Consider the following 24,625-nt stretch of genomic DNA (forward strand, 5'->3'; position numbering starts at 1 on the left):
GTCTCTTCATGCAATAAGAAGTGAAGCATTTATTGTAGGCTGCAGCACTTCAGGAGTTTGTGTAATATTAAGTGTGCAGAGTGTCAAACTCAATACATGTTTCTAAAATGTCCCTACATGTCTGGAGATCATATCACATATTTTTAAAGCCTTAACAAACCCACTAAATTGACATGTTGGTCTTTCACACACTACAATAATGAGAGCTTTTCTGCAGTCCTGAAAGTCTAGCCACCCCTTCTTTTTTGTCCACCATTAGTGCTGTGGATCATATTTCTGACCTGTACAGATTCAATTTAATTATAAGAATTTTTCTTAGTCATAAAGGTTAGATTTTCCCCTCAACGTAAACTGCTAAGTGTGTGCGTGCGCGTTTATACCTGTGTCTGGTCAATTATGTGCATGTATCTTTGTGTAATGTACATACATGCACAAATGCATTAAAATTCCAATTTTCCCATCCCTAAAAAATAATCTGTAGCTATTCTAAAACCCTGGTGCATGGCTAAACAATGATTAAGGAAAAATAAGAGGTGTGGTTGTAGTGAGGCAATCTAGAACATAATGTAAGGTACTGCTAAGTATGTCTCTTTTGCCCTAAGGTTATCCTCAAATTTTTAAGCATACATTCCCTGGAATCAACACTTCTGCCACAAAGAAACCTATTTCCATATGGGAGAAATGTTGGCAATGAAAGATGACTCTTGAAATTAAAATGAACGCTCTCCCTCTGGCAGAGTAATATTTATTTCTTTAAATGATGCATGGCCCCCATTAGCTGGGTGCCAGCCTCACGCTAATTAAAAATAAATACAAATGTAGTAAACCTACTGTATGTTTGATCTACTCCATTTTTGTCTCTTATCCGTATCCTAGCATTAAAATGTAAAACAAATTATCCCTTTAATGGACTAGCCTCCACTCAAAAATATAGCTATACTGGGATACTCTTGAACACTTGTAAGTGCTTTAGGGACAGGAGTCTATCTAACTCTCTCTTAAGTACTCCACAGCATGGTATCTTGGCTGCGTACATCTAACACAGCTGTGCTCAGATAGCCTTGAAAAGGGGCATGAGTTGACCAAACATGGAGGTATTAGCCCTACACATCAGCGAACCCCTTGTGACTAGTATCTGTGGGGGAACATTTCATGAATCTGAAATAATTCACTTATTGGCTGGAACAAATGCCACACATGAGCTTCCTCCTCGGATATGTAGACAAGAGAGAGCTTTCTAACTACCAAATATGGGCTCACGCCATGAAATTCAGGTCCAGATTCAAACTTTTCCCCAAGCTCAAGCTTGTTTGGATTTAGAGCTCTAGTTCCACCTGTTATGTAGTGTCTGTATAACTGTAAAAAGAACAGGAGGACTTGTGGCACCTTAGACTGACCAATTTATTTGAGCTCAAATAAATTGGTTAGTCGCTAAGGTGCCACAAGTCCTCCTTTTCTTTTTGCGAATACAGACTAACATGGCTGTTACTCTGAAACCTGTATAACTGTAATATCTATAATAGCCGAATCAGATATGCCAGGAAGTGGATCAGAACTTCTGTAAAGTTGGGGTGGGGGTAGATCAATGTTTCTGCTTCAGTTTCATTCTCTGCTGTTTCTGCAAATGATTTTACCGGGTTTTCAGCAAAGTCTGATCTAAATACAGAATCCAGCACATGGGGATGGGGAGTTGTGATGCTCTCCAGCGGAGTTGGATGTTTTTTCAACTATGATCTATACAGTGTTGATATTTGAATGTAATCCAATTTGTAATTTGGTATAATTTACTAATATAAATTAAAAAGTTTTCTGAAACAGCTATTGAAAATGAACACCTTGTATGGGACAACTGAGCAGCACTATGTACAGTGTGAGATGTCACAACTTAGAGGAAATACTTTATGAAACTGTGAGAAGAGACAGTAGCCCTTGGAGAACATGTGGCCTTCTTCTCGGAGGAGAGAAAGGCATTTCACACTCTGGTTTGTCCTGAGAAGCAGGTCACATAGGCTGTGAGGTGTCTCTGCTGAAGAACCAACCTTATGCTATGTCTTTCACTTCTTTGAGAGACACAGAATTATAGAATCAGAGGACTGGAAGCGAGCTCGAGAGGTCAAATAATCTAGACCCCGGCACTCATGGCAGGACTAAGTATTAAGTGAAAAGTGCCTGAACAACCACATGTTCTAAAGGATGGCAGCATTATGACAGGGTCCCCAGCGTGCAACCTGGAGTGTGGGGCCACTTAGCCCTTCAAACCCATCCACCAGACCTGGCCCTCATACTGTGATGCTGATGTCAAGCTACAAACCTTTGGCAGCTACTGCACTTACATAGACATCCACAGGCAGGGATACACCCAACTGTGCCACATTAATGATTTCCCAGCCACTCATGAACCATCAAGAGGGAGGCTCCAGACAATTCCCCCCAACTCCCCAGTCTTGCACCCCAGAACTGTACGGTCTTACACTGCTCAAAGCCCCTTGGGGCAGTGCAAGATCATTAAGTAGTTCACCACTCCCTCAATGTGGGATGGACTGAACTGAGATTTCCCAAGCACTTTGACCAAAACACAGTTTTAGGTAAAACAGGCTTATTAACTACAGAAAGATAGATTTTAAGTGATTATAAGTAGCAGGCGTAGAGATCAAAGTTGGTTACTTAAGAAATAAAAATAATTTCATAGTTTAAGTTCTACAGACTAAACAGGATTTGAATCAAGCAGTGTCTCACCCTGACAGATGGTACAAGCAGGTTACAGATCCTCAGTACACAGGCTGGCACTACCTTCCAGCCTGGGACCACCCTTCCCCCAGTTCAAAGTCTTTGTCCTCCAGGTGTTGAGTTGGGGGGAAGGGGAAGAGAGACCAAGTGATGATGTCACTCTCCCGCTTTTATAATTTCTTCCATCTTGCTTGAAAGATCCTTGCTGTGACGTGAGGATTAGGCAGCCCCCATTGGTCAGGTAGTCTCCATTGCCTATTTGCTCTCTCTGAGAAGTCTCTGGGATGGCTGTTGAGAGACTAGATTCCCTTTAATGGGCCATCAACACATGTCTGGCTGTCTTTTGTTGAAAGCACATACAATAAAACAGGATATTAATATTCAACAGATCAAGACTTAAAACGATACCTCAGTAGGCATACTTTGTACAAAACATATCCTAATTTTATGACAGTGGTGAATATGGGCGTTCCAGGGTGCTACTTTGAGGTAGAGTGCCACAAGCCCATATTAATCTGGTAGTATTTCTTGGGACTGGAGAGTTTGTGATGGCAACAGACACAAATAGCCAAAGAGAAATAGTGGCAAATATTACATATTGCATAGTATTTCCTATGGCTCTGCTTTTTGAACTCAGCTGTTCCAGATGCATATCATCTTGGTTTCTATCTATTTTATTTGTCGTAGGTTTTCATAAAGCCCTTGCCCTCTGGTAAACAAGATATGAGGGCTTAAGTTTAGGTCCAGTAAACACACCAAAAGGACTGACATCCTGCACTGAACAGCAAGAATGAGGCACACAGAAAGGAAAATATTTTAATAGAGACCCATTTTTGAGGATAGATCTGCCAAAACAAGCCAAGCAGTATAAGGTGTCTTCATAGCACATGGATACACCTGCTCTTCCCACTTAATCCCCCCCTCTTTTTTTTAAACACCAAGTTAAGAATCACACTCCTTAGTATCCCTGTTCCCAGTCCCATCATCTGAGCAGCTTTCAATATCTCCCATGCACTTTTGTCCTTTCAGACACCGATTTAGTGGAATGAAAACATTCTTATCTGTTTGACATGGACCTGCTCACTGACATGAGTGACAGATACTTTAAAAAGATTCAAAGGTATGCTATAAATAGCAAATTCTGACTCAGCTATGGTGCTAGCTGGGTGAACTACTAATTACAAATATAGCCACTCAGTAATGAAATATTCAATATTTGTTACAAATTCAGCCTTTTTTTAAAATCAACCCACTCTCACAGACCCAATCTGATTTTCTTTGAATGTATTGATTATTTGTAAGTATTTGCTGAATAGTTTGGCTGAATAACTTACAGACAACTGGTTGTTAAGGCACTTTTCACTTGGAGTACATGTATGTTTATTACTGATGTTGTGGTGCTCATTCACCTGCATCACAGGTTATGTCTTATTTCCTGATTGGATGACAAACATTCTAGAAAGACTAAAAAATAGCAGATAATACCCTTCCTGTATGAATTTTCATAATTCATACAGCTTTTGGGAGTTGCAGACATCTTTGTGAATATCCACTAGCCATTTCATTCACAATGAATCAGTTCTTTTACAGTTTGACCAGATCTGCTCAAAAATCACTATTGGATTTCTGCATGCAACTCTTCAGAGCACTCCCATTCCCTTTACAACAAATGCAAATTGGTTTGAACAGGTTTCAGGCAAGTTTATTTATAAATAAGTGCCAGATTAATTTTTTAAAAGTCAGCTAAACAGTTTTCTTCCTCTTTCCCTCCTGCCACATCAAGTGATTCCCCCCCACACACCCAGTAGTTTTGCAAAAAAACAAGCTGTAGCAGCAGAACGCCTTTTCAAAACCAAACACAAGACAGAGGAGTTGATTACTGCTCCTGGTGAAATTTGTACCTCACCTCCAATGTACTGTAGCTAAATAGAGAAGCATCCTCTGTTCTCACTATTCTTAGTAAGATAGCCTTTCCTACTTAGCATTGTTCCCAAACATCTAGAGCTATTCCTGGCCTGAAATGTGATCTAAGATTGGTTCCTATAGCACTACAGATATACAGTTGATATCCTTGGATCACAAAGACTCTTGGGTAGCATGGCTGCAATTTTCAAAGAAACCCAAGGCCTTATCTACATGATAAAACTGTACCAATTTAATGAAATTTGTGTAGAAACTGATGTTAAATGGATGGAATTCTCATATTAGTTTTGAGTCATGGAAATGAGTACATTCACCCAAAGAGGCACTGAAATGCGTCCACACAAAGGTGTTGTAATGACTTAATGACATCCGTTTCTAAACTGAAAAAATGAGGAGTCCTTGTGGCACCTTAGAGACTAACAAATTTATTTGGGTATAAGCTTTCGTGGGCTAAAACCCACTTCATCAGATGCATGGAGTTGAAAATACAGTAGGCAGGTATAAATATACAACACATGAAAAGATGGGAGTTGCCTTACCAAGTAGGGGGGTGGGAGCTGTCAGTTCTAACGAGCCAATTCAATTAAGGTGGAAGTGGACTAGTCTCAACAGTTGACAAGAAGGGGTGAATGAATACCAAGGGAGGAAAAAAAAATCACTAAACTGATATAAATCTAAACGGATTTAGTTTAAAATGTATAATTTTCTCATGTAGACAACACATAAAGGAGTTAGGTTCCCAACTCCCATTGAATTTCAATGTGATTTGGGCACCTCATTCCATCAAGCTTCCTTTGAAAATCCCAACCCTAGTGATTAGAACTAGGATTCAGGTCTCCTGGGTTGTATTCACAGCTCTCTTCAAATTTAGGTATTGCCTAGATTAGAAATTAAAAGATGTGCTGTTAGCTTATGTGCTAGTAACACATTTTATATTCTAGTCTAGACAAGGCTTTAACATGAATTCACTTTAATCTGTTTCCAGTCTGCAAATGGAGATAATACTCATCTACCTCCCAGGGGCGGCGTGAGGTTTAGGCCAGATTCTGGAGCCCTTCTACTGAATAGCAGTTACCTCAGCAACTAGTACCATTGACTTCAAACAAGTGGCACTCAAAGTGAGGACTGCAGAATCTGATTAACATACATCCAGGTCTTCAAGCACTTTGTGTGTAATATAATCAGCATTTCTAAAGTGCCTGTTGCCATAGTATTTAGTTAAATGTACTAGGATAAAAGATAGATTATTTGGAGGGGAGGGGAAGGTCATAAGAGGGAAACATAGCAGTGTTGTGTAAATTATTCCTCTGTAAAGAGATCCTTAGGTGAGTTCTAGGGTTTTGACATTAGTTCAGCTCCCTTTGGTAAACTCTTTTGCATCTTCTCAACAATGAGAGGCTCCTTGAGATCCTCACCAATAGTTCACTCCACAATGTAGAGTAAAACATTATGAAAGAATAGAAAAGGAGTACTTGTGGCACCTTAGAGACTAACCAATTTATTTGAGCATGAGCTTTCGTGAGCTACAGCTCACTTCATCGGATGCATACTGTGGAAATTGCAGAAGACATTATATACACAGAGACCATGAAACAATACCTCCTCCCACCCCACTCTCCTGCTGGTAATAGCTTATCTAAAGTGATCATCAAGTTGGGCCATTTCCAGCACAAATCCAGGTTTTCTCCACCCCCCCCCCCCCCCACAAACTCACTCTCCTGCTGGTAATAGCCCATCCAAACTGACCACTCCCCTCACAATGTGTATGAAAATCAAGGTGGGCCTTCTCACCCCCCCGACCCCCTTTTTTTAAAAAAAAAAAAAAACCACACACACAAAAACTCACTCTCCTGCTGGTAATAGCTTATCCAAAGTGACCACTCTCCCTACAACATGCATGATAATCAAGGTGGGCCATTTCCAGCACAAATCCAGGTTCTCTCACCCCCCCACAAACTCACTCTCCTGCTGGCAATAGCTCATCCAAACTGACCACTCTCCTTACAATGTGCATGATAATCAAGGTGGGCCATTTCCAGCATAAATCCAAGTTTGACCAGAACGTCCGGGGGGGGGGGGGGGGGGGGGGGGTAGAAAAAAACAAGGGGAAATAGTATCCAATTTGCAAATGAATTCCAATTCAGCAGTTTCTCGCTGGAGTCTGGATTTGAAGTTTTTTTGTTGTAAGATAGCGACCTTCATGTCTCTGATTGCGTGACCAGAGAGATTGAAGTGTTCTCCAACTGGTTTATGAACGTTATAATTCTTGACATCTGATTTGTGTCCATTTATTCTTGAAGGATCCTGAAGGATGACCCAACACTCTCACAAATCTTGGGAGACAGGCCAGTCCTTGCCTACAGACAGCCCCCCAACCTGAAGCAAATACTCACCAACAACCACATACCACACAACAGAACCACTAACCCAGGAACCTATCCTTGCAACAAAGCCCGGTGCCAACTGTGCCCACATATCTATTCAGGGGACACCATCAAAGGGCCTAATAACATCAGCCACGCTATCAGAGGCTCGTTCACCTGCACATCCACCAATGTGATATATGCCATCATGTGCCAGCAATGCCCCTCTGCCATGTACATTGGTCAAACTGGACAGTCTCTATGTAAAAGAATAAATGGACACAAATCAGATGTCAAGAATTATAACATTCATAAACCAGTCGGAGAACACTTCAATCTCTCTGGTCATGCAATCAGAGACATGAAGGTTGCTATCTTACAACAAAAAAACTTCAAATCCAGACTCCAGCGAGAAACTGCTGAATTGGAATTCATTTGCAAATTGGATACTATTAATTTAGGCTTAAATAGAGACTGGGAGTGGCTAAGTCATTATGCAAGGTAGCCTATTTCCCCTTGTTTTTTTCTACCCCCCCCCCCCCCCAACGTTCTGGTCAAACTTGGATTTATGCTGGAAATGGCCCACCTTGATTATCATGCACATTGTAAGGAGAGTGGTCAGTTTGGATGGGCTATTACCAGCAGGAGAGTGAGTTTGTGTGTGGGGGCGGGGGGCGCGGAGGGTGAGAAAACCTGGATTTGTGCTGGAAATGGCCCAACTTGATGATCACTTTAGATAAGCTATTACCAGCAGGAGAATGGGGTAGGAGGAGGTATTGTTTCATGGTCTCTGTGTATATAATGTCTTCTGCAATTTCCACAGTATGCATCCGATGAAGTGAGCTATAGCTCACGAAAGCTCATGCTCAAATAAATTGGTTAGTCTCTAAGGTGCCACAAGTACTCCTTTTCTTTTTGCGAATACAGACTAACACGGCTGTTACTCTGAAACCTAGGAAAGAATAGAGTAGGTTCTCTCCTGTTATGGCAAAGTCATTAAAACCTTCTTGAATCATGCAGACACCCACGATAAATTAACAAGAGGTAGATTAGAGGCTGTAGAGTAAATACAGTGAGTCATTTTCTGGAGGATACAAGTGGATTACAAAGAAATACATCACCCTTCAGGGTGTTAGAGGGCTTATTCCTTCACCTACTTACTTCCCTGGTCCTTCTCCCATGAACAGAGAGCAACAATACCCGAAGTCCAAAAGTGCAAACAATTCGATGTTGATTGGGGTGAACTTCCAGCAAGCATGATTCCAGTTTCTTTCCTTAGTATCCTCCTTCCCAGCTCTGACACCATAGAGCCTTACACCTGTGTCCCTATTCCCATTCCTGCCCTTAGCAAAACATTATTCCAATTTCCTTATCCCCATTCCCTGTTCCCATTTCCCCCTTTAGCAAAGCATGATTCCAATTTCCCCACCCCTATTCCCATCTCCCCCCACCCACACACCCACCCCCTCAGTTCCTGATTGATTGCAGACTATATAGTAAAACTTGAGTTCGGTTTAGCTATACCTTAACCAATCATTTTCCTGAAATTTAACTAACCAATCCTAACATATTGTAACATGATTATGTAACCAATTATATCCCACCACCTTAATTAGTTTACACCCAGCAAAATTAATTATACAGCAGACAGGAACAATCACAGAACCAGACAGAGATTATACAAACAATAGCAAAGTGGGAACTATAATGACAAAACAATACAGAAGTGAGGATTTCACATCCCAGTATTGATAAGTGAGTTCTTGCCAGACAGGATGCTATCAAACTAAGTTTCCTTTTACATCTTCTAGGCACTTCCCTTTCTCTGGAGGTGATAGGCACTATCAGGACAGGATTGTATTCCTAACAGCCCAATAGCACCTTATTTCAATGTGACTAGTTTGGAACGTGAGGATGTGACCGTTCACTTCCCAGCTTATGGCTGCCTCTGTTGCTTAGCCAAAGGCCTTAATCTAAGAACAGGGCCGCAGACTGTCACAGTAAGAGAAGGACCTTACACTGGCAGACAGTGATTTTGATTCTCTCTTTTATACCTCTAACTCGCCAAGTGATAAGAATACACCTAAATTCTTAAAGTACAGGCCTTTGCAGACAGGCCTGAATATCTATATCCTAACACAGGGTAAGTCAGGAGCCTGTAATGGGACCTCTCACTGTCTGCTTGTTTAAGTGCAAATTTCAGATAGATCAATGGTCTGGCGAAATGATGCAAAACTCAGGGTAACAAAACCAGCTCTAAAGAAGGGGTGACAATAAATGTGATATTTTTAGGAAATTTTTTTTAAAAATGTACAGTTGACATCATACACATTTGTCTCCAAGGCAAATGTTACCTTTCAGCAGTGTAAAATTCAGCCCCCAATCAACTCCCTCACCACACCAAAAAAAGATATCTTACAACATATGACTTGGCTGTTTTTTAAAAGGTTACACTCTCGTGCTTAGCATACTAGAGTGGGACTCAATGGTTATGACATTGGGGGGTGTTAGTCAGGGGGTGGATCAGGGGTGGGGGCAGGCTGTTTGGGGAGGCACAGCCTTTCCCACTGGGCCCTCAATACAGTTTCACAATCCCAATGTGGCCCTTGGGCCAAAAAGTTTGCCCAATGCGTCTTACACTATACTGCTGAATGGCTATAAGGGAAAAAAGGGACTTAAGGCACAAAGCAAATTTAGAGTAAGTATTGATGTTATGAAAGGGATAATTTAAAAAAAGTTTTTCTTTGATTATCAGACAATTGTCCTTTTCCCACAATATGCTATATAGTGTACAGATCCCAGGAGAGGGAGAATAAATGATTTAATCATTTACTCTTTGAAAGAAAGCAGCCAGGAGCTTAACCTAATGAAGCAAATTATCTTTAAGAAATTGGAAGCAGCTGCTCAATTTCTCAGTGCTAATTCAAACTGTCATGGTGGCAGGTAAATCCACATACATGACAGTTAGCATTTGACTTCAGTTAGTGGAAGTCAGTAGTTAGCAGCACTTGGTATAGCACAAGCATTTAATGTTCTCTGGTTGCTATGTAAATTAAAAGCAGCCTGAAAGACTGCCAAGAGAAATCTGACAGAGGAGAGGACTCGTTTTCCCCCCAGCAGGACCTGGAGTTGTAAATTAGGTTAAACAGAAAAAAAAACAACCACACACACTCACCTCTTTCAAGTGAGCTGGAGTGGCAATGATCAAGCTAGCAAAAGTAATAATGCAGAGAACCTGATAGTGCTTTTTCCATTTTTAAACTCTGGTAGACAAGGGTGCTGGAACAATTTGTGTAGGGTGGGGTGCTGAGAGCCCTTGAACCAAACTGTAAAGTCTGCATATGATGATAACCACTTCAAGCCAGGGGCTGTGGCAGCACCCCTAGTTCCTGTACCTATATGTAGAGTCAACCAGAGAGTTTAATTGACAGCATAAAGAAGCTGGGAATATTCGGGTCAGACAAATAATCACAGTAAACTTATACTTTACAGTATGTGAACAAAGACTTTATGATAACCATAGGTCCTAGGTTATAATTTCTCTTGGTTTGTGGGAATTAGGCGTTGATACTAAGGAACCATCATGACCTAATTTTAAAGTGACAAACCCATGTAAATGTATAACAAAAAAGTGCTATTTTGCTGAAACTACTGCAATAATAAGAGTGAGTTAGGCCATGTCTACACTACCACTTATGTCAGTATAACTTAGGTCACCCAGGGATGTGAATAAGTCACCCCCCCCCAAGCAACATAAATTACACAGACCTATGTGCTGGTGTGGACAGCGTTATGGTGGCAGGAGACCTTCTCCTGCTGTCACTTGTTGGGGGTGGATTATTTAAGGCGATGGCAGACATCTCTCTCGTCAGTGTACAGCTCCACTAGAGATCTTGCAGCAGCGCTGCTGTGAGCTATTGAGTGTAGCCATAGCCTATACCAAATCAAAAAGGTAATTAAATATTACATTTCCCAGAAAAAAAAATAGTCTTTGTTTTGTAACACTGGGCTTTGCATAAACATACAGCATTTAAGGACTGTGGCAAATTGCCGGCTCTACTGTGATGGGTCTCGCGCTCTCTTCTTGGGGGTGGTTCAGGTTACCGTTTCTTGCCCGTGAACTGGGATATTAACTGCCCCACTAGTGTCCTAGAGGAGAGAAGTTGAGAGGGAAGGACCTGGGCCCGTCCTCTACTCTGGGTCCCAGCACAGGGGCCCTAGGGATAGCAGTAAACCACTTGAACTAGCAGTTCCTTCCCCTGGGCTACTTCCCTCTCCTGCCCTTCAGCTTGTGGAGCTTTCTGCCCTCCCTCTGCACAAACCAGGGGTCCCTTTACCTAGAGTCTTGGTCTTCTTAGCCCACCGCAACACTTCTCCAAACTCTCCTCTGCTTCCCTCCCAACTGCTCTCTGCTTCAATGCCAATCCACTCTGCTTCAACTCCTCCTCTTATCTGATTGAAGCTGGGGTTTTTTATCATGTGACTGGCTTCATGAGCTTTAATTAATCTATAGCAAACTTTCTTCCCTCTACAGGGACTAAGGCTCCCTTCTAACACTCTCCTGCTGCCCTATAGCCATGCTGTATCACAGTACATTTCAGGGAAGTCAGTATTTATATATCCACTGTAATCAAAGAGGATGAATATTAAGCTCCACACCACTCCTCTGAGATAGGAAGCCTTATTACACCTATTTTACTGATGGAGAAACTGAGGCACGGAGAAGTGAAGCAAGACGACTCACGTAATAGAGCAAGTTTGCATCAGAACAAGGAACAGAACTCAGAAATGGCAAAACCCCTAGTCTGATGATTCAGTTATTAAAGGACACTTTCTCCCCTTTAGAAATGAGTCTTTAGTTATCCAATTTTTCTTTTTATATTAAAAAAGAAAAATCAAGATATTGGCAGTGAGAATTTTATTGAATTAATTCTCCTCAGTCCACAAATATGTGCCACTGATTAAATTTTATTTGGTTCACTACTTGAAGGAATTCATTACATTAGTAATCAGTCATTATCCTCGTTTGTCAGGGGGTGGGGGCTGCTGATAACAAAAATACAAAAGATACATAATTCATAGAAACTGTTCTTTTGCCTTAGAAACAGTCAATGTTTCCCAGTCATACAGTGTTGTTCTACAATGTCCATCTGGGGATTTTCAGGATGCTAAATCCTTCATCAAAATTCATCTCTAATGCTGAAATGTGGCTGATCCTCAGGTTTAAAGTTCTGATTGGGGCTGCCATCCTCATTCAGAATTCTTTGAGAAGTGTAGCCCACAATAGGGTATTTGGCTTTGTACACATCATTGAAGATATCATCCAGGGATTTTAGCTCTTCATCCGTGAGTCCTGTCTATATGAAACATGGGCAAGAAAAAATGGCAGGTGTTTACATATGTCTTTATTTATGTTGATCATCCTACCCTCAGAACCAGCCTTCAGATTTAATTTGCAGGGCACACAAACAATAGAGGGCTTAGTAACTGGCAATGGGTTATTTATCATGGAACCTTTAACCCCTAGGTCATTTATTCAAATTCAGCCCAGTAGTGACAAAGCCTGACATCCTCAGGTAAAGTGAGTTGTTGGGTTCAATTCATTTCCAAAAAGCACCATCACAGTTGGCCCATTTGGTATTCTCAGCAGAGACACCAAGGACTGAATTGGTCAAGGAAACTGAACTACACATTTTTAGATGCTATCCCTTGAAGGTATGTTGATGGGGCAGCTGCTGTTCAGGCTGCGTCTGTTCTACTGATGGAGAACTTCTCTCTCTAGAGCTCTCAGTTTAGTAGCTTTCACCAGTCCTAAATGCACTTTTTTTTGTTTTAAATTTAAAGAGTAGCTAAAACCAATGTTAGAGGAAAACGTGTAAATCTATATAATGGAAGGTGTCTCAATCAGATCAAAAGGTATTACGGCATTTCTTAGAAAATAAATATTTTCCTTATTCATAGGATTGGGCTTTGCATAAATATACAGCAGGGGAATATATTTTAGGAAAGCCAAGAAAATGATTGAAATTTTGCAAAGAAGGAATTAAACAAACAATCTCATTTCTTACTGTGTCATGAGTGAGATCTTCTGGGTCAAGTGACATCTTTGCAACTCCTCGTGTTGAGTCCTTCCCAACAAGGGCGTTGTATGGGGCACCTTTCCCATAAAATTCTGTTCAAGGAGAAGAAATCTAGTAATGCTCAGTCTATTGATAGTGAAAACAATGGGCCAGATTAAGCATCTGCTTATACTAGCATGACATGAGCCCATTATGCTCCTAAATCAGTCAAAACCAAGGACTTGAATCTGAGCCCTTTTCCTCCCAAAACTTTAATGAAGTCTCAAGACAAACTAGCTTAACTGGACTAGTTAACGTGGCCTAAAATGGCAACTGGCTGTCTTCACTTAGATTGTAATACAGCTGCTGCCCAAGTTGTGTCTGATCTACTGATGGAGAATTTCTCTCTCTAGGGCTCTCAGTTTGGTAGCTTTCACCAGTCCTAAGTGCACTTTTAAAAAAAATTTAAAGAGTAGCTAAAACCAGTGTTGGAGGGAAATGTGTAAATCTATATAATGGGAAGGTACCTCAATCAGATCAAAAGGTATTACAGCATTTCTTAGAAAGTGATAGGATAAGAAGAGGATCTATTCCGTTCCAGACAGAGGTCAGCATGAAAGGGGGTGTGAAGCTGTGAGTGGGAGAAGGCACCTTCAGAGGAGGATGGTTAGGAATTAAGAGCAAATGAGTATGTTCTTTGTATTTAAATAGAGTTTGAAGTTTTCTAAAGGTTTAGGATGTTTAAGAAGAAAAATGGGATAATGTGAAAGGGGAAAAACCCCATGGGGAGAAGCCAACTCACCTTTTCCAGAAGTGACATCAAATACTACTCCCTTCACGGCCATGTAAATAGGCTGGCCCTCCTGGAAAGAAAGAGAGGCCAGCAGGTGCTCAAAATGAAGCCAGTATGTGTACAGCACATTGAGGAGAAAATGAACCCCTTACTGTGTGTTCTCTAGCAACTTAAATCATGATCAATGCACAGCCTGGATTCACAGGCTCACTCAAGATTCACAGCCTGGAGTTTTCATTCATCCCCCAATCCATCACATGCTGTAAAAAAAAAAAAAAAAAAAAAAAAAAGATTTCTCTGTGGGTCTCTGGGCAACAAGAAGCTGGTTTTCTATACTTTGCCATTATGACTGTTGTCAGTTGCCAAACAGTCATGCATCCCTGTGTCAGCTGCTGGCACTATACAGTAAAGAGGCCATATTCTGAGTCAATGGCAGGGATGGGGGAGGGAACAGAGGCTGCAAAGCCTCCAGGTCACTTGCAGGTTAGTGTACAAAAAAATCAGTATTCATCATGTGATAATTACATGAATAATTTCCACTGGTATCCAGTGATGTGTATTTCACTGGTATCTAGCTGCGATGCCAAGTTCTGAGTGTCTGCATTATGAATACCATGTTGTACATGGAGAAGATGTAGTCTCCTGTTCTCACTATTGGAGCTTGTTTTCACTATTAGGACACCAAATACTAGTGGAATCGGTATGTTAAAGCCCTGTTTATTTCTGTGCTGCATCAGTCTGTCTCTTGCTCCCATAGATGACTATTCTTGTAATTCCTAGAATAAACACTCAGACTATTTCAAGTGCCAATCTTTATGGATTTAACCCCAGAAAATGATGGAAGTTCAAGGAAGAAACAATTCTGTTTGGAATCTAGTAGTCAGACAATACACTTCCCCTTTCTATGCCTTTTTTGGAGTCAGTTCATAATACTTGTTTGTTCCAAGATGATTAAGTAAATCATTCTGGAGGTGGATGTTTTGTGAAGTGAAAGGGTGTATGGCAGATGGTATTCTGCTTTCATCAAGAGGATAAAGTGCAAACATGCACACACAAATCTGATCTTCTGCTGACATCTGTTTTGCTTAATAAACCACTGATTCCACTTTGTCCTCCCCTCAAAATCTATTCTCTCTGTCCATGAGATGCTGGTTAGTGTTTTCTTAGTTTCTGGAGACAACCCCAAGAAGGCCAACCAGCAATCGCTTCAGAGAAGAGATCTGTATAAATTTAGCAAAGGATTTTATCATTTTGAATTTGTTAGCTAAGATTTGTTTTCACCATAGAAAGCTAAAACTTCTGGAGATTGAATTCCTGTATTAATTCTATATTTTTAAAAACTGTCTATATACTTGACTTAATGAGCTAGAAGAATACATTAAAGGAAGATTTTGAATCCATTGGCCTACTCTAATCCTGGCAGGCAAGGATTAGAGTAGGATGGATACTTCATTTAATCCCTACACATCTCTGAAGGCTATGGAATTAGCTCAGGTGAGAACAATAACTTTGTAAATGGAAAGAATTTTCTTTGAGGATTACCTCATTGGAGGGATCACCACAGGTTTTGGAAGAATAAATAGGTAGCTATGATTCTGTAAAATTTTGAGACATCGGTAGTTATAGTGCTAGTGATGAGGGAGAGAGTGAGGGAGAGTTGTGTATTCCAGTAGCCTATTGAGTGGTTTGGTATTTATGGAGAAACACATTCTACAGATCTCTAAAACTGAGGAACTGTCTGTAAACACTCAGATGGGAGCAGATATCTGGTATCTGTTCGTTTTCTGTCAGGAAGGAAACAGGAAAAATATCCTGTTCTACCATTGTGGTGTTCATCCTGGGGAAAAGGGGAGATCTGACAAACAACTAGAGACTTTGGGCCCATTGCCTGATTATTTTGATGGTTCTCTTGAGCAGCCTGGGAGAAACTGACCTGCTTGGATAGATGTTTAAGAACCTTGCCCCTACAATACCCGAGATATCCTTGAAACTGACTGTACTATTTGTACACTATGATTTGAAAAGGCATTTCTATTATTATATGTGCCTGAGATGGGTAAAGGACTGTTTAGTGAACTTGGCCTGTCTCACTAGACAAAATCTCAAACAGGGCTATCTATAGAAGAGTTTCCACCAGTTGCACATTTTTGATCTATTGTATAAGAACTGATTAGAGAAAGAAATTAGAGTTAGGAAACCTGGATTCTCCTCCAAACTATTCACTGTGTGACTTTCAGCAGCACATCACTTAACCACATTTGTTTAGTGTTTTGAAAACTTTGGTTGACAGATACTTGCAAATTATTATTATAAGGCAATACAATTACCTTAAAGATAATACAGCTCTCTTTCCTCCTTCTCTAAAATTCTTTAGAATAGTGCTAGGAAGAAAAAAATTACTTCAGAAATGTTGGTGTTCTGAAGTTGTTAAAAAAAAAAAAAAAGGAAATTCACACACATGCTTAGTTGAGAGTTAAAGTTGTCAATAGATATCTATTTTATCTCATTTTTAGTTTAAAATAAAGTCAGGAATTTAAGATCCCAGTAGAAACCTTATCTCTAGTCCTTAGCGTCTCCATCATCCCCATTCTAACCTTCAGCTATGAGTCACAGATGCCCAGTATCTCAGGTTAAAATTCTGGCCTTCAAACTATTAATATGCCACTAAACAGCTGTGACCAGACTTTCTGAAGTGCCCAGCAGCCAGCAGATCCTATTGAAATCAATGGGAGTTTTGAGGAGCCGAGCTATTTTGAACCAGACTTTCCCCCTGCCTTCACTGTACAGGACAAGACCAAAACATGTAGTTACATCCATGGCTGACAGCTGACCATTTCTGCTATGCTTATTGAATCTTTGCCTTACTGATTCTCACCATCAATTGCCATATGATCTATCAGTTCCTTCCCATTAATATATTGATCACTAACCTTTAATGTGCCTTGCTGACTTTTCACTTACTGACCATATTAACTAATCTCACCAACCTCTGCCTCCTTTGCCATGCCTTCTTTTGTGCCCTCATTCCACTCTGCTACTCTTCTCTCTCTTCCTCCCACTACAGTCTGATCCCGTCTACCGTCCTCATGCACACAACACAACAATCTTCTTCCAGCCCCAGTTCTGCCCCCTGTCCACTATTAACCTCCTCTCCAACTCTCTTGACAATAAGTAGAGAGAGAAAAAAATTAATTTTGCACTAAACAATATTAATTTGTTAACCTCCTCCCGTGCCATTACTTATGCTATTTCTAAATGTAGATTGTAAGATGGTTAGGCAATATCCTGTAATTCTGCATCTGTATGTAAAGATCCGTGTACTCCTAAGGCCATGTATAAGTCTGATCACCTTGGACTTTATAGCTGTCACTATACAGCACACCCCAATTACTCAGAACTTCATTGCAAGAGTACAAATACAAGTTGGATCCTCCTGCTCCAAAATCATAGGCCCTTATTATATGGGCTAAAAGGGCATCACAATAAGTTGTTAAAAATATAGGACCTATGACAGATACTTGAACAGTTCTACTGTTACCTAGTAGAGAGCAATGGTACGTACATATACACACTAGCCAGCTCATTACAAAAACATGTCATATTAGCCTCTACATATGATCCATAAGAGCCTGCTGTGCCCATCATCCCACAATGTCCTTGTCTTCACTGCAAAATTTTAACTCAAGTATTGCCCCATCCACACATACAGACCCTTAGTATGAGGGCTGTAGTGCTTTTAACTCTTATGGGCCAGCCTGCCCAGTGACACAGACCAAATCTCAGGTTAGCACAACTCATCAGCTGCTAACACAACCGTTCTGTAATGTGGATGCAGGCTAGCACCTTTTTCATCTGCTTTAGTCACTTTTCTGATCATACCAGGTGTGGTCCCCTCATCCTCACTATAAATTTCACATCCTTGTAAGACAGGTCTCAGATCTTGTATAAGTATAAACTGGAAATGTGCGTGTTGAGTGAGGGGAACAGAATGCAGGTTATATCTCCATATAACAAAAGATCATACCACTGAGATTCATATATACAATGGGGAAGACTTGTGTTTCTTTCATGTGGCAACAAGTGGTGTTCTTAACTGAAAATGTCCAGACTGTCCGATGTTTGTCATTGTAACTACACTGTTCTAATATCCTGGCTCGCACAAGTTGGTTTCTTTTATCACTGTCTCCTCCTTTGTTTCCCAGCAATGTTTTTAGTCTGAGAGTGGTGACTATGCTCCCCAGTTGGAGAGAGCTGATTAGGTAGCTCCACTGTGTGATGACACTTGGTCTCCTTTGACATGAAAAGTTTTAAAGTCTCTAGGAGAGAGATGGTAAAGTTGGCATCAAAGTGCTCCAGACACAGCAGGGCTGTGGCTAGTTTCTGGTGGGGGTGTCACGCATCCGGTAGTAACAACTCCGCCCCATCTCCGCAGGGGCAGTGCCCTCCGCCCATGCAGCAGCGCCTTCCCCCACCTAGTCATGCCCCCGGGGCCAGCGCCCATGGCCCCCAGGTCCCCAGCGAGCGGCGCCCCCTCCCCACCCGCCTCGGCGACGCCGCTCTCCCCGACGGGCCCGGCGGTGCCCCGGTACCTCCTGCCCGCTGTATCTGGCCAGCTCGGACTCGGTGAAGAGCCGCACCGGGCTGGGGGCCGGGGCCGGGGCCGGGGCCGGCTTGAAGCGCAGCTGCTGCTCCGCCAGAGCGGCCCAGACGGCCAGGCAGCCCAGGGCCAGCAGCCGCTCAGGCCCACCGGCCATGGTGCAGCGGAGGCGGCCAGGCAGCTCCGGGGCGGGGCCAGGGGCCTGCGAGGCGGGATCCGGGGTGGCTGTGGGCTAACACCCTTTGTCCGTCCCACCCCTTCAGCTGCCCCGCCCCGGCCCCAGCTCTTCCCAATCACCTCTACTCCCATCAGCCCTGTAGCTCCCCAGCCCCAAACCACCCCTCACATCTCCTGCACTGCAGCCCCCCAGCTCCCTCCAAATCACCCGCCCCAAACCACGCCTCACATCCCCTGCATTGCAACCCCCCAGCTCCCTCCAAACCAACCACTCCTTACACCAGCCCCAGCTCCCCCAAATCACCCGCCCCACACCTCCCCTGCCTCACACCAGCCCTGCAGCTCCCCTCCTCCAAACCACCCCCCCCCACATAGAATCATAGAATCATAGAATATCAGGGTTGGAAGGGACCCCAGAAGGTCATCTAGTCCAACCCCCTGCTCAAAGCAGGACCAATTCCCAGTTAAATCATCCCAGCCAGGGCTTTGTCAAGCCTGACCTTAAAAACCTCTAAGGAAGGAGATTCTACCACCTCCCTAGGTAACGCATTCCAGTGTTTCACCACCCTCTTAGTGAAAAAGTTTTTCCTAATATCCAATCTAAACCTCCCCCACTGCAACTTGAGACCATTACTCCTCGTTCTGTCATCTGCTACCATTGAGAACAGTCTCGAGCCATCCTCTTTGGAACCCCCTTTCAGGTAGTTGAAAGCAGCTATCAAATGCCCCCTCATTCTTCTCTTCTGCAGGCTAAACAATCCCAGCTCCCTCAGCCTCTCCTCATAACTCATGTGTTCCAGTCCCCTAATCATTTTTGTTGCCCTTCGCTGGACTCTCTCCAATTTATCCACATCCTTCTTGAAGTGTGGGGCCCAAAACTGGACACAGTACTCCAGATGAGGCCTCACCAATGTCGAATAGAGGGGAACGATCACGTCCCTCGATCTGCTCGCTATGCCCCTACTTATACATCCCAAAATGCCATTGGCCTTCTTGGCAACAAGGGCACACTGCTGACTCATATCCAGCTTCTCGTCCACTGTCACCCCTAGGTCCTTTTCCGCAGAACTGCTGCCTAGCCATTCGGTCCCTAGTCTGTAGCTGTGCAGACATCCCCTGCATCGCAACCCCCTAACTCCCTCCAAACCAACCACCCCACCCCCTCAACTCCTCCTGCCCCACGCCACCCCTTACACCTGCCCCAGCTCCCCCAAATCACCCAGCCCCCTCACCATCCCCAGATCCCCGCAAATCACCCCGCTCCTCACCTCCCTAGCCCTACACCAGCCCGGCAGCTCCTTCCAGCTACCCCATCCCCTCACTTCCCATGCCCCACACGACCCCTTACACCTGCCCCAGGTCCGCCAAATCACCCAGCCCTGTCACCATCCCCAGATCCTCCCCCAAATCACCCTGCCCCTCACCTCCCATGCCCCACACCAGCCCTGAAGCTCCGCCACCCCAAACCACCCCATCCCCTCACCTCTCCAGCCCCACACCAGCCCTGCAGCTCCTCCGCTGCAAACCACCTCATCCTGTCACCTCCGCTGCCCCACAACACCTCCAGCTCCCTCCAAACCAACCACCCCACCCATTCAACTCCCCCTTACACCCACCCCACAGCTCCCCCATCCCCAAATCACCCCATTCCCTCACCTCCGCTGCCCTGCAGCTCTCCCCACCCCAAACCACCCCCATTCCCTCACCTCCCCTGCCGCACACCAGCCCTGCAGCTACCCCAACCATCTCACCCCCTCATATTCCTCTGTTCACACCATCCTCATACCACCACCCCCAACAGCATCTTATCCCCTCAGGTCCCCTGCCCTACACAACCCTATGTCCCCCTACTCCCACCCTGCATCTCCCCAACTTCAAATCCCTTACTTACACCTACCCCACAGTAGCCCTGCATCTCCCTTCAAACCACTCTCCTAACTCCAATTCTTCGCCTTCACTCCAATTCCTACCTCTCATCAGCCCTGCATCTTCCCCCAGACCACGCTCCTAACTCCTATTCACTCCCTACCCCTACCTCTGCCCTTCCTTGCATCTTCTCCTAATTCCAACCCTTCATATCCGCCCCCAACTGCTGTCCCTCATTGCCACCAACCACCATCCCCTCTCCAGTCCTGCATCTCTGCAACTCCAGCCCATCACCTTCTCAATTCCAACCATCCAGTCCTATACCTTTCCCACTACCCCCATCCCCCATACTGACACCTTCATCCCTGATTTAGACCTCAATCCATTGCCTGGACCCTAACCCAACCCTATATTCCTCCTAACTCACAATGTAATCTCAGATCCACTGTTTTCCTTAACCTAATTTCAGCCTCTGGCTTTTCTTTAACCTCCCCCTAACACAGCTAACCCTTCCTCTCATCTCAGGGCCTAATCTTAGCTGTTTGTCATTTCTTTTACACCACACCCTAGTTCCAACTCCCCCTTTTCCCCTATGAGGTATATGAATTAGATAAGGATGTGGACAAATTGGAAAGAGCTCAGAGAAGAGCAACAAAAATGATTAAAGGTTTAGGAAACCTGACCTATGAGGAAACGTTGGGAAAAAAACTGGGCATGTTTAGTCTTGGGGAAAGAAGACTGAGGGGCAACCTGGTAAGTCTCTGTTATGTTTTTATAAAGGGCTTTTATAAAGAGAAGGGTGATCAGTTGTCCTCCAGGTCCACTGAAGATAGTACAAGAAGTAATGAGCTTAATCTTCAGCAAGGGAGATTTAGGTTAGGTATGAGGAAAAACTTTCTGACTTTAAGGGTAGTTAAGCTCTGGAATTGGCTTCCAAGGGAGGTCATAGAATCATACAATCATAGAATATCAGGGTTGGAAGGGACCTCAAGAGGTCATCTAGTCCAACCCCCTGCTCAAAGCAGGTCATTGGAGTTCCCATCATTGGAAGTGTTTAAAAACAAGTTGGACAAACACCTGTCAAGGATGATTTAGGTTTATTTGGTTCTGCCACAGTGCAGGGGGCTGGAGTCCCCAGACCTACATTTCTATGATTCTGTGAGTAATGCAGGTATTTATATATAGCATTCTGACAGTGCGTTTGATATTCCTGTTTAAACGAGTTGATGTATTATTTTTGCAAAAATACAGGGGAAGAGTTTAAGCAAATACATATATGCATAAAAATTAAACAAGGATCTGTAAAGTGCCTGTTATTACTCTGAGGAAGAATAATTAGTGGTTCACATCTGTAATTGACAGAGTGGTATTCCTTGAGGTATAAGCAGCCAGAATTGTAACAGACAATAGCTAATAAAAGATTCTTTCATTCCATTCTCTGAAGTTTCTCTGCTTGCTGTCTCAGATGATTATGCAGAAAACTGGGGAAAATAAGGATGGTTCAATCTTTGTGACTTAAAAATGCTAAGATTTTCAAGTTAAGGAACAAGTGGAAAAATATGAATGGAGATGGATTCCAATTCTCACATGTTGTGATTTCTCCCTGCTAGAAAGTATATTGTAGGGAAACATCCTGCACTGAAAAGGGGATTGACAAAATAAATGATCTAATGTCTGTGATTCTGTGTAGAATGAAAATCAGGTTAAACTATTCTTTTCAATTCAGGTTCTGGTACCTCCCTCATCAACATAGAATCTGAGTGCCTTCTAGTAGTAGCAGTGTGACTAACATCAGTCGTGTGGACTGGTTTTGTGGAACACAATCTGATCTATCATAAGGTATTCTTGTAATTACTGATCCTACTACAGTCATACTGTGAAATGCAGAGTTTTCTATAAATATACATGTAAAAAACTAAAAGGCATTTTCATTACCATTTTATGTGTACTTGAAAGTTTTTTAGATATGGTCTAAAGCTTGCTAAAACCAAGTGTTTCATATTTGATTTTAGTACAGTTTTCCCTTATCCTGTGAAAACTGTATGTTTCTTGTTTAAACCATGTTCATTATTAAAATTTTTGAATAGTCTTGGGCTGAGAACTTTGGTACCATGTTAGAAAACCCCCAATAATTGATAATTCCCTGTTGACAGGAAATTTGATCATATTTGATACTGGGAAAATGAATGGAGAGAGAATTATTTTTCCTCTTGAGAATTTTTCAAGAATCTTGTAATATATTGGCATTTATTAGTAGAGCACTGAAAACAGAACATAAATTTTCTATTAAGTTAGCTCTCTGGAAAGGTTAATATAAAACTGATCCTGAATATCAACATCTGAGAAAAGTGGGCCTGACCCTGAGGTTATATCTTCACTGCAGAGTTTACCTAGGTCCAGACACTCAAGTAAGGGTATCTGAGCTAGCCAAGACTACCTGCAAGCATCCATACCTTGAAGCCACACTTAAGTCGTGACGCATACCTATCAAGCCACATTTACATTGGTCCCGCAATAGCCTGAATTATACACTAGGATTTCCGGGACCATAGCCGATGGTTCTTAGTGCTCCACTAAGCTGAGCCTCTCTATGAATTGCTTCACAGGGTATTGTGGGGAAACTTGTCTTTCTTTTCTGGGTCTCTGTTGAGAAAGGAATCTCTCAGCAAACTGTACAGTCTCAGAGGCTTTTAAAATGGTTTGGTTCTGTCCAGATAGAAGGCTAACATAAGAACAGGCATACTGGGTCAGACCAATGGTCCATCTAGCCCAGTATCCTGTCTTCTGACAGTGACTGGTGCTAGATGCTTCAGAGGGAATGAACAGAACAGGTTAATTATCAAGTGATGCATATGCAGGCATCCAGTACCAGCTTCTGGCTGTCAGAGGTTTAGGGACACCAAAGCATGAGAGTGCATCCCTCAGCATCTTGGCTAATAGCCATTGATGGCCCTATCCTCCATGAACTTACCTAATTCTTTTTTGAACCCATTTATACTTTTGGCCATCACTGTGTATACATAGTTGGAGTTATGTTTTCCAATATGCATTACTTTGCACTTATGAACACTGAATTTGTTGTTTTGCCATTTTATTGTCCAGTCAACCGGTTTTGTGAGATCCACTTCACGGTCAGCTTTGGACTTAAGTATCTTGAGTAATTTTTGTATTGTCTGCAAATTTAGCCACCTTATTGTTCACCCCCTTTTCCAGATCACTTATGAACATGTTGAACAGCACTGATCCCAATACAGATTCTTAGGGGACCCCACTATTTACCTTTCTCCACTGAAAATTGGCCATTTATTTCTATCCTTTGTTTCCTATCTTTTAACCAGTTACTAATCCATGAGAGGACTTTCTCTCTTATCCCATGACTTCTTATTTTGATTAAGATCCTTTGGTGAGGGACCTTGTCAATGATTTTCTGAAAGTCCAGCTACTTATCTGGATCACACTTGTTCACATGTCTGTTAACACCCCCAAAGAATTCTAATAGATTGATGAGGCATGATTTCACTTTACAAAAGCTTGTTGACTCTTTTCCCAACATAACGTGTTCTTCTATGTGTCTGTTAATTCTATTCTTGACTACAGTTTCAACCAATTTGTCCATACTGAAGTTAGGCTTACTGGCCTGTAATTGCCAGGATTGCCTCTGTAGCCTTCTTAAAAAATAGGCATTTCATTAGCTACTCTCCAGTCACTGGGTATGCAGGCTGATTTAAGTGATAGATTACATACTACAGTTAGTAGTTCTGCATTTTCATATTTGAGTTCCTTCAGAAACCTTGGGTGAATACATCTGGTCCTGGTGACTTATTACTGTTTAATTTATCCATTTAGACTCAGAGACTTTAAGGTCAGAAGGGGCCATCATGATCATCTAGTCTGATCTCTTGCACATTGCAGGACACAGAACCTCATCCACCCCGTCCTGTAATAGACCCCTAGCCCCTGGCTGAGTTACTGAAGTCCTCAAATCTTGATTTAAAGACTTCAAGTTACAGAAAATCCACCATTGACACTAGTTTAAACCTGCAAGAAACCCATGCCCCATGCTGCAGAGAAAAGCAAAAAAACCCCAGGGCTCTACCCATCTGACCTGGGGGGAAATTCC

General features: G+C 42.6%; 1 protein-coding gene and 1 long non-coding RNA gene across 6 annotated transcripts in view; one reads left to right on the forward strand and one right to left on the reverse strand.

The window, feature by feature from the left end:
• The window catches only part of LOC140909522 (uncharacterized), a 147,153-nt gene that overhangs the window by 112,669 nt on the left and 9,859 nt on the right, over positions 1-24,625 (forward strand). For all 5 annotated transcript variants that reach the window (XR_012158253.1, XR_012158252.1, XR_012158249.1 and 2 more), the window contains one exon: positions 22,232-22,344. This is a non-coding gene — a long non-coding RNA (uncharacterized lncRNA). The remainder of the gene's footprint in view (positions 1-22,231; positions 22,345-24,625) is intronic.
• On the reverse strand, positions 11,962-18,682 carry NENF (neudesin neurotrophic factor). The gene is made up of 4 exons (XM_073338945.1): positions 18,455-18,682; positions 13,875-13,935; positions 13,082-13,185; positions 11,962-12,370 (listed from the first exon to the last, which is right to left on the reverse strand). Exons 1-4 carry the CDS (start codon positions 18,617-18,619, stop codon positions 12,194-12,196), a joined length of 507 nt encoding a protein of 168 aa, XP_073195046.1. The 5' UTR covers positions 18,620-18,682; the 3' UTR covers positions 11,962-12,193.

This window comes from Lepidochelys kempii, chromosome 3 (genome assembly GCF_965140265.1).
Source record: "Lepidochelys kempii isolate rLepKem1 chromosome 3, rLepKem1.hap2, whole genome shotgun sequence".
In the NCBI taxonomy this organism is placed as follows: Eukaryota; Metazoa; Chordata; order Testudines; family Cheloniidae; genus Lepidochelys; species Lepidochelys kempii.

Excerpts from the sequence above, each read along its gene's own strand:
- NENF (XM_073338945.1), bottom strand. The coding sequence starts at position 18,619 with ATGGCCGGTGGGCCTGAGCGGCTGCTGGCCCTGGGCTGCCTGGCCGTC. Across the intron at positions 13,936-18,454 it reads CCAGATACAGCGGGCAGGAG|GAGGGCCAGCCTATTTACAT; the intron begins GTACCGGGGCAC and ends CTTTCTTTCCAG. Across the intron at positions 12,371-13,081 it reads AAGATCTCACTCATGACACA|ACAGGACTCACGGATGAAGA; the intron begins GTAAGAAATGAG and ends TGTTTCATATAG.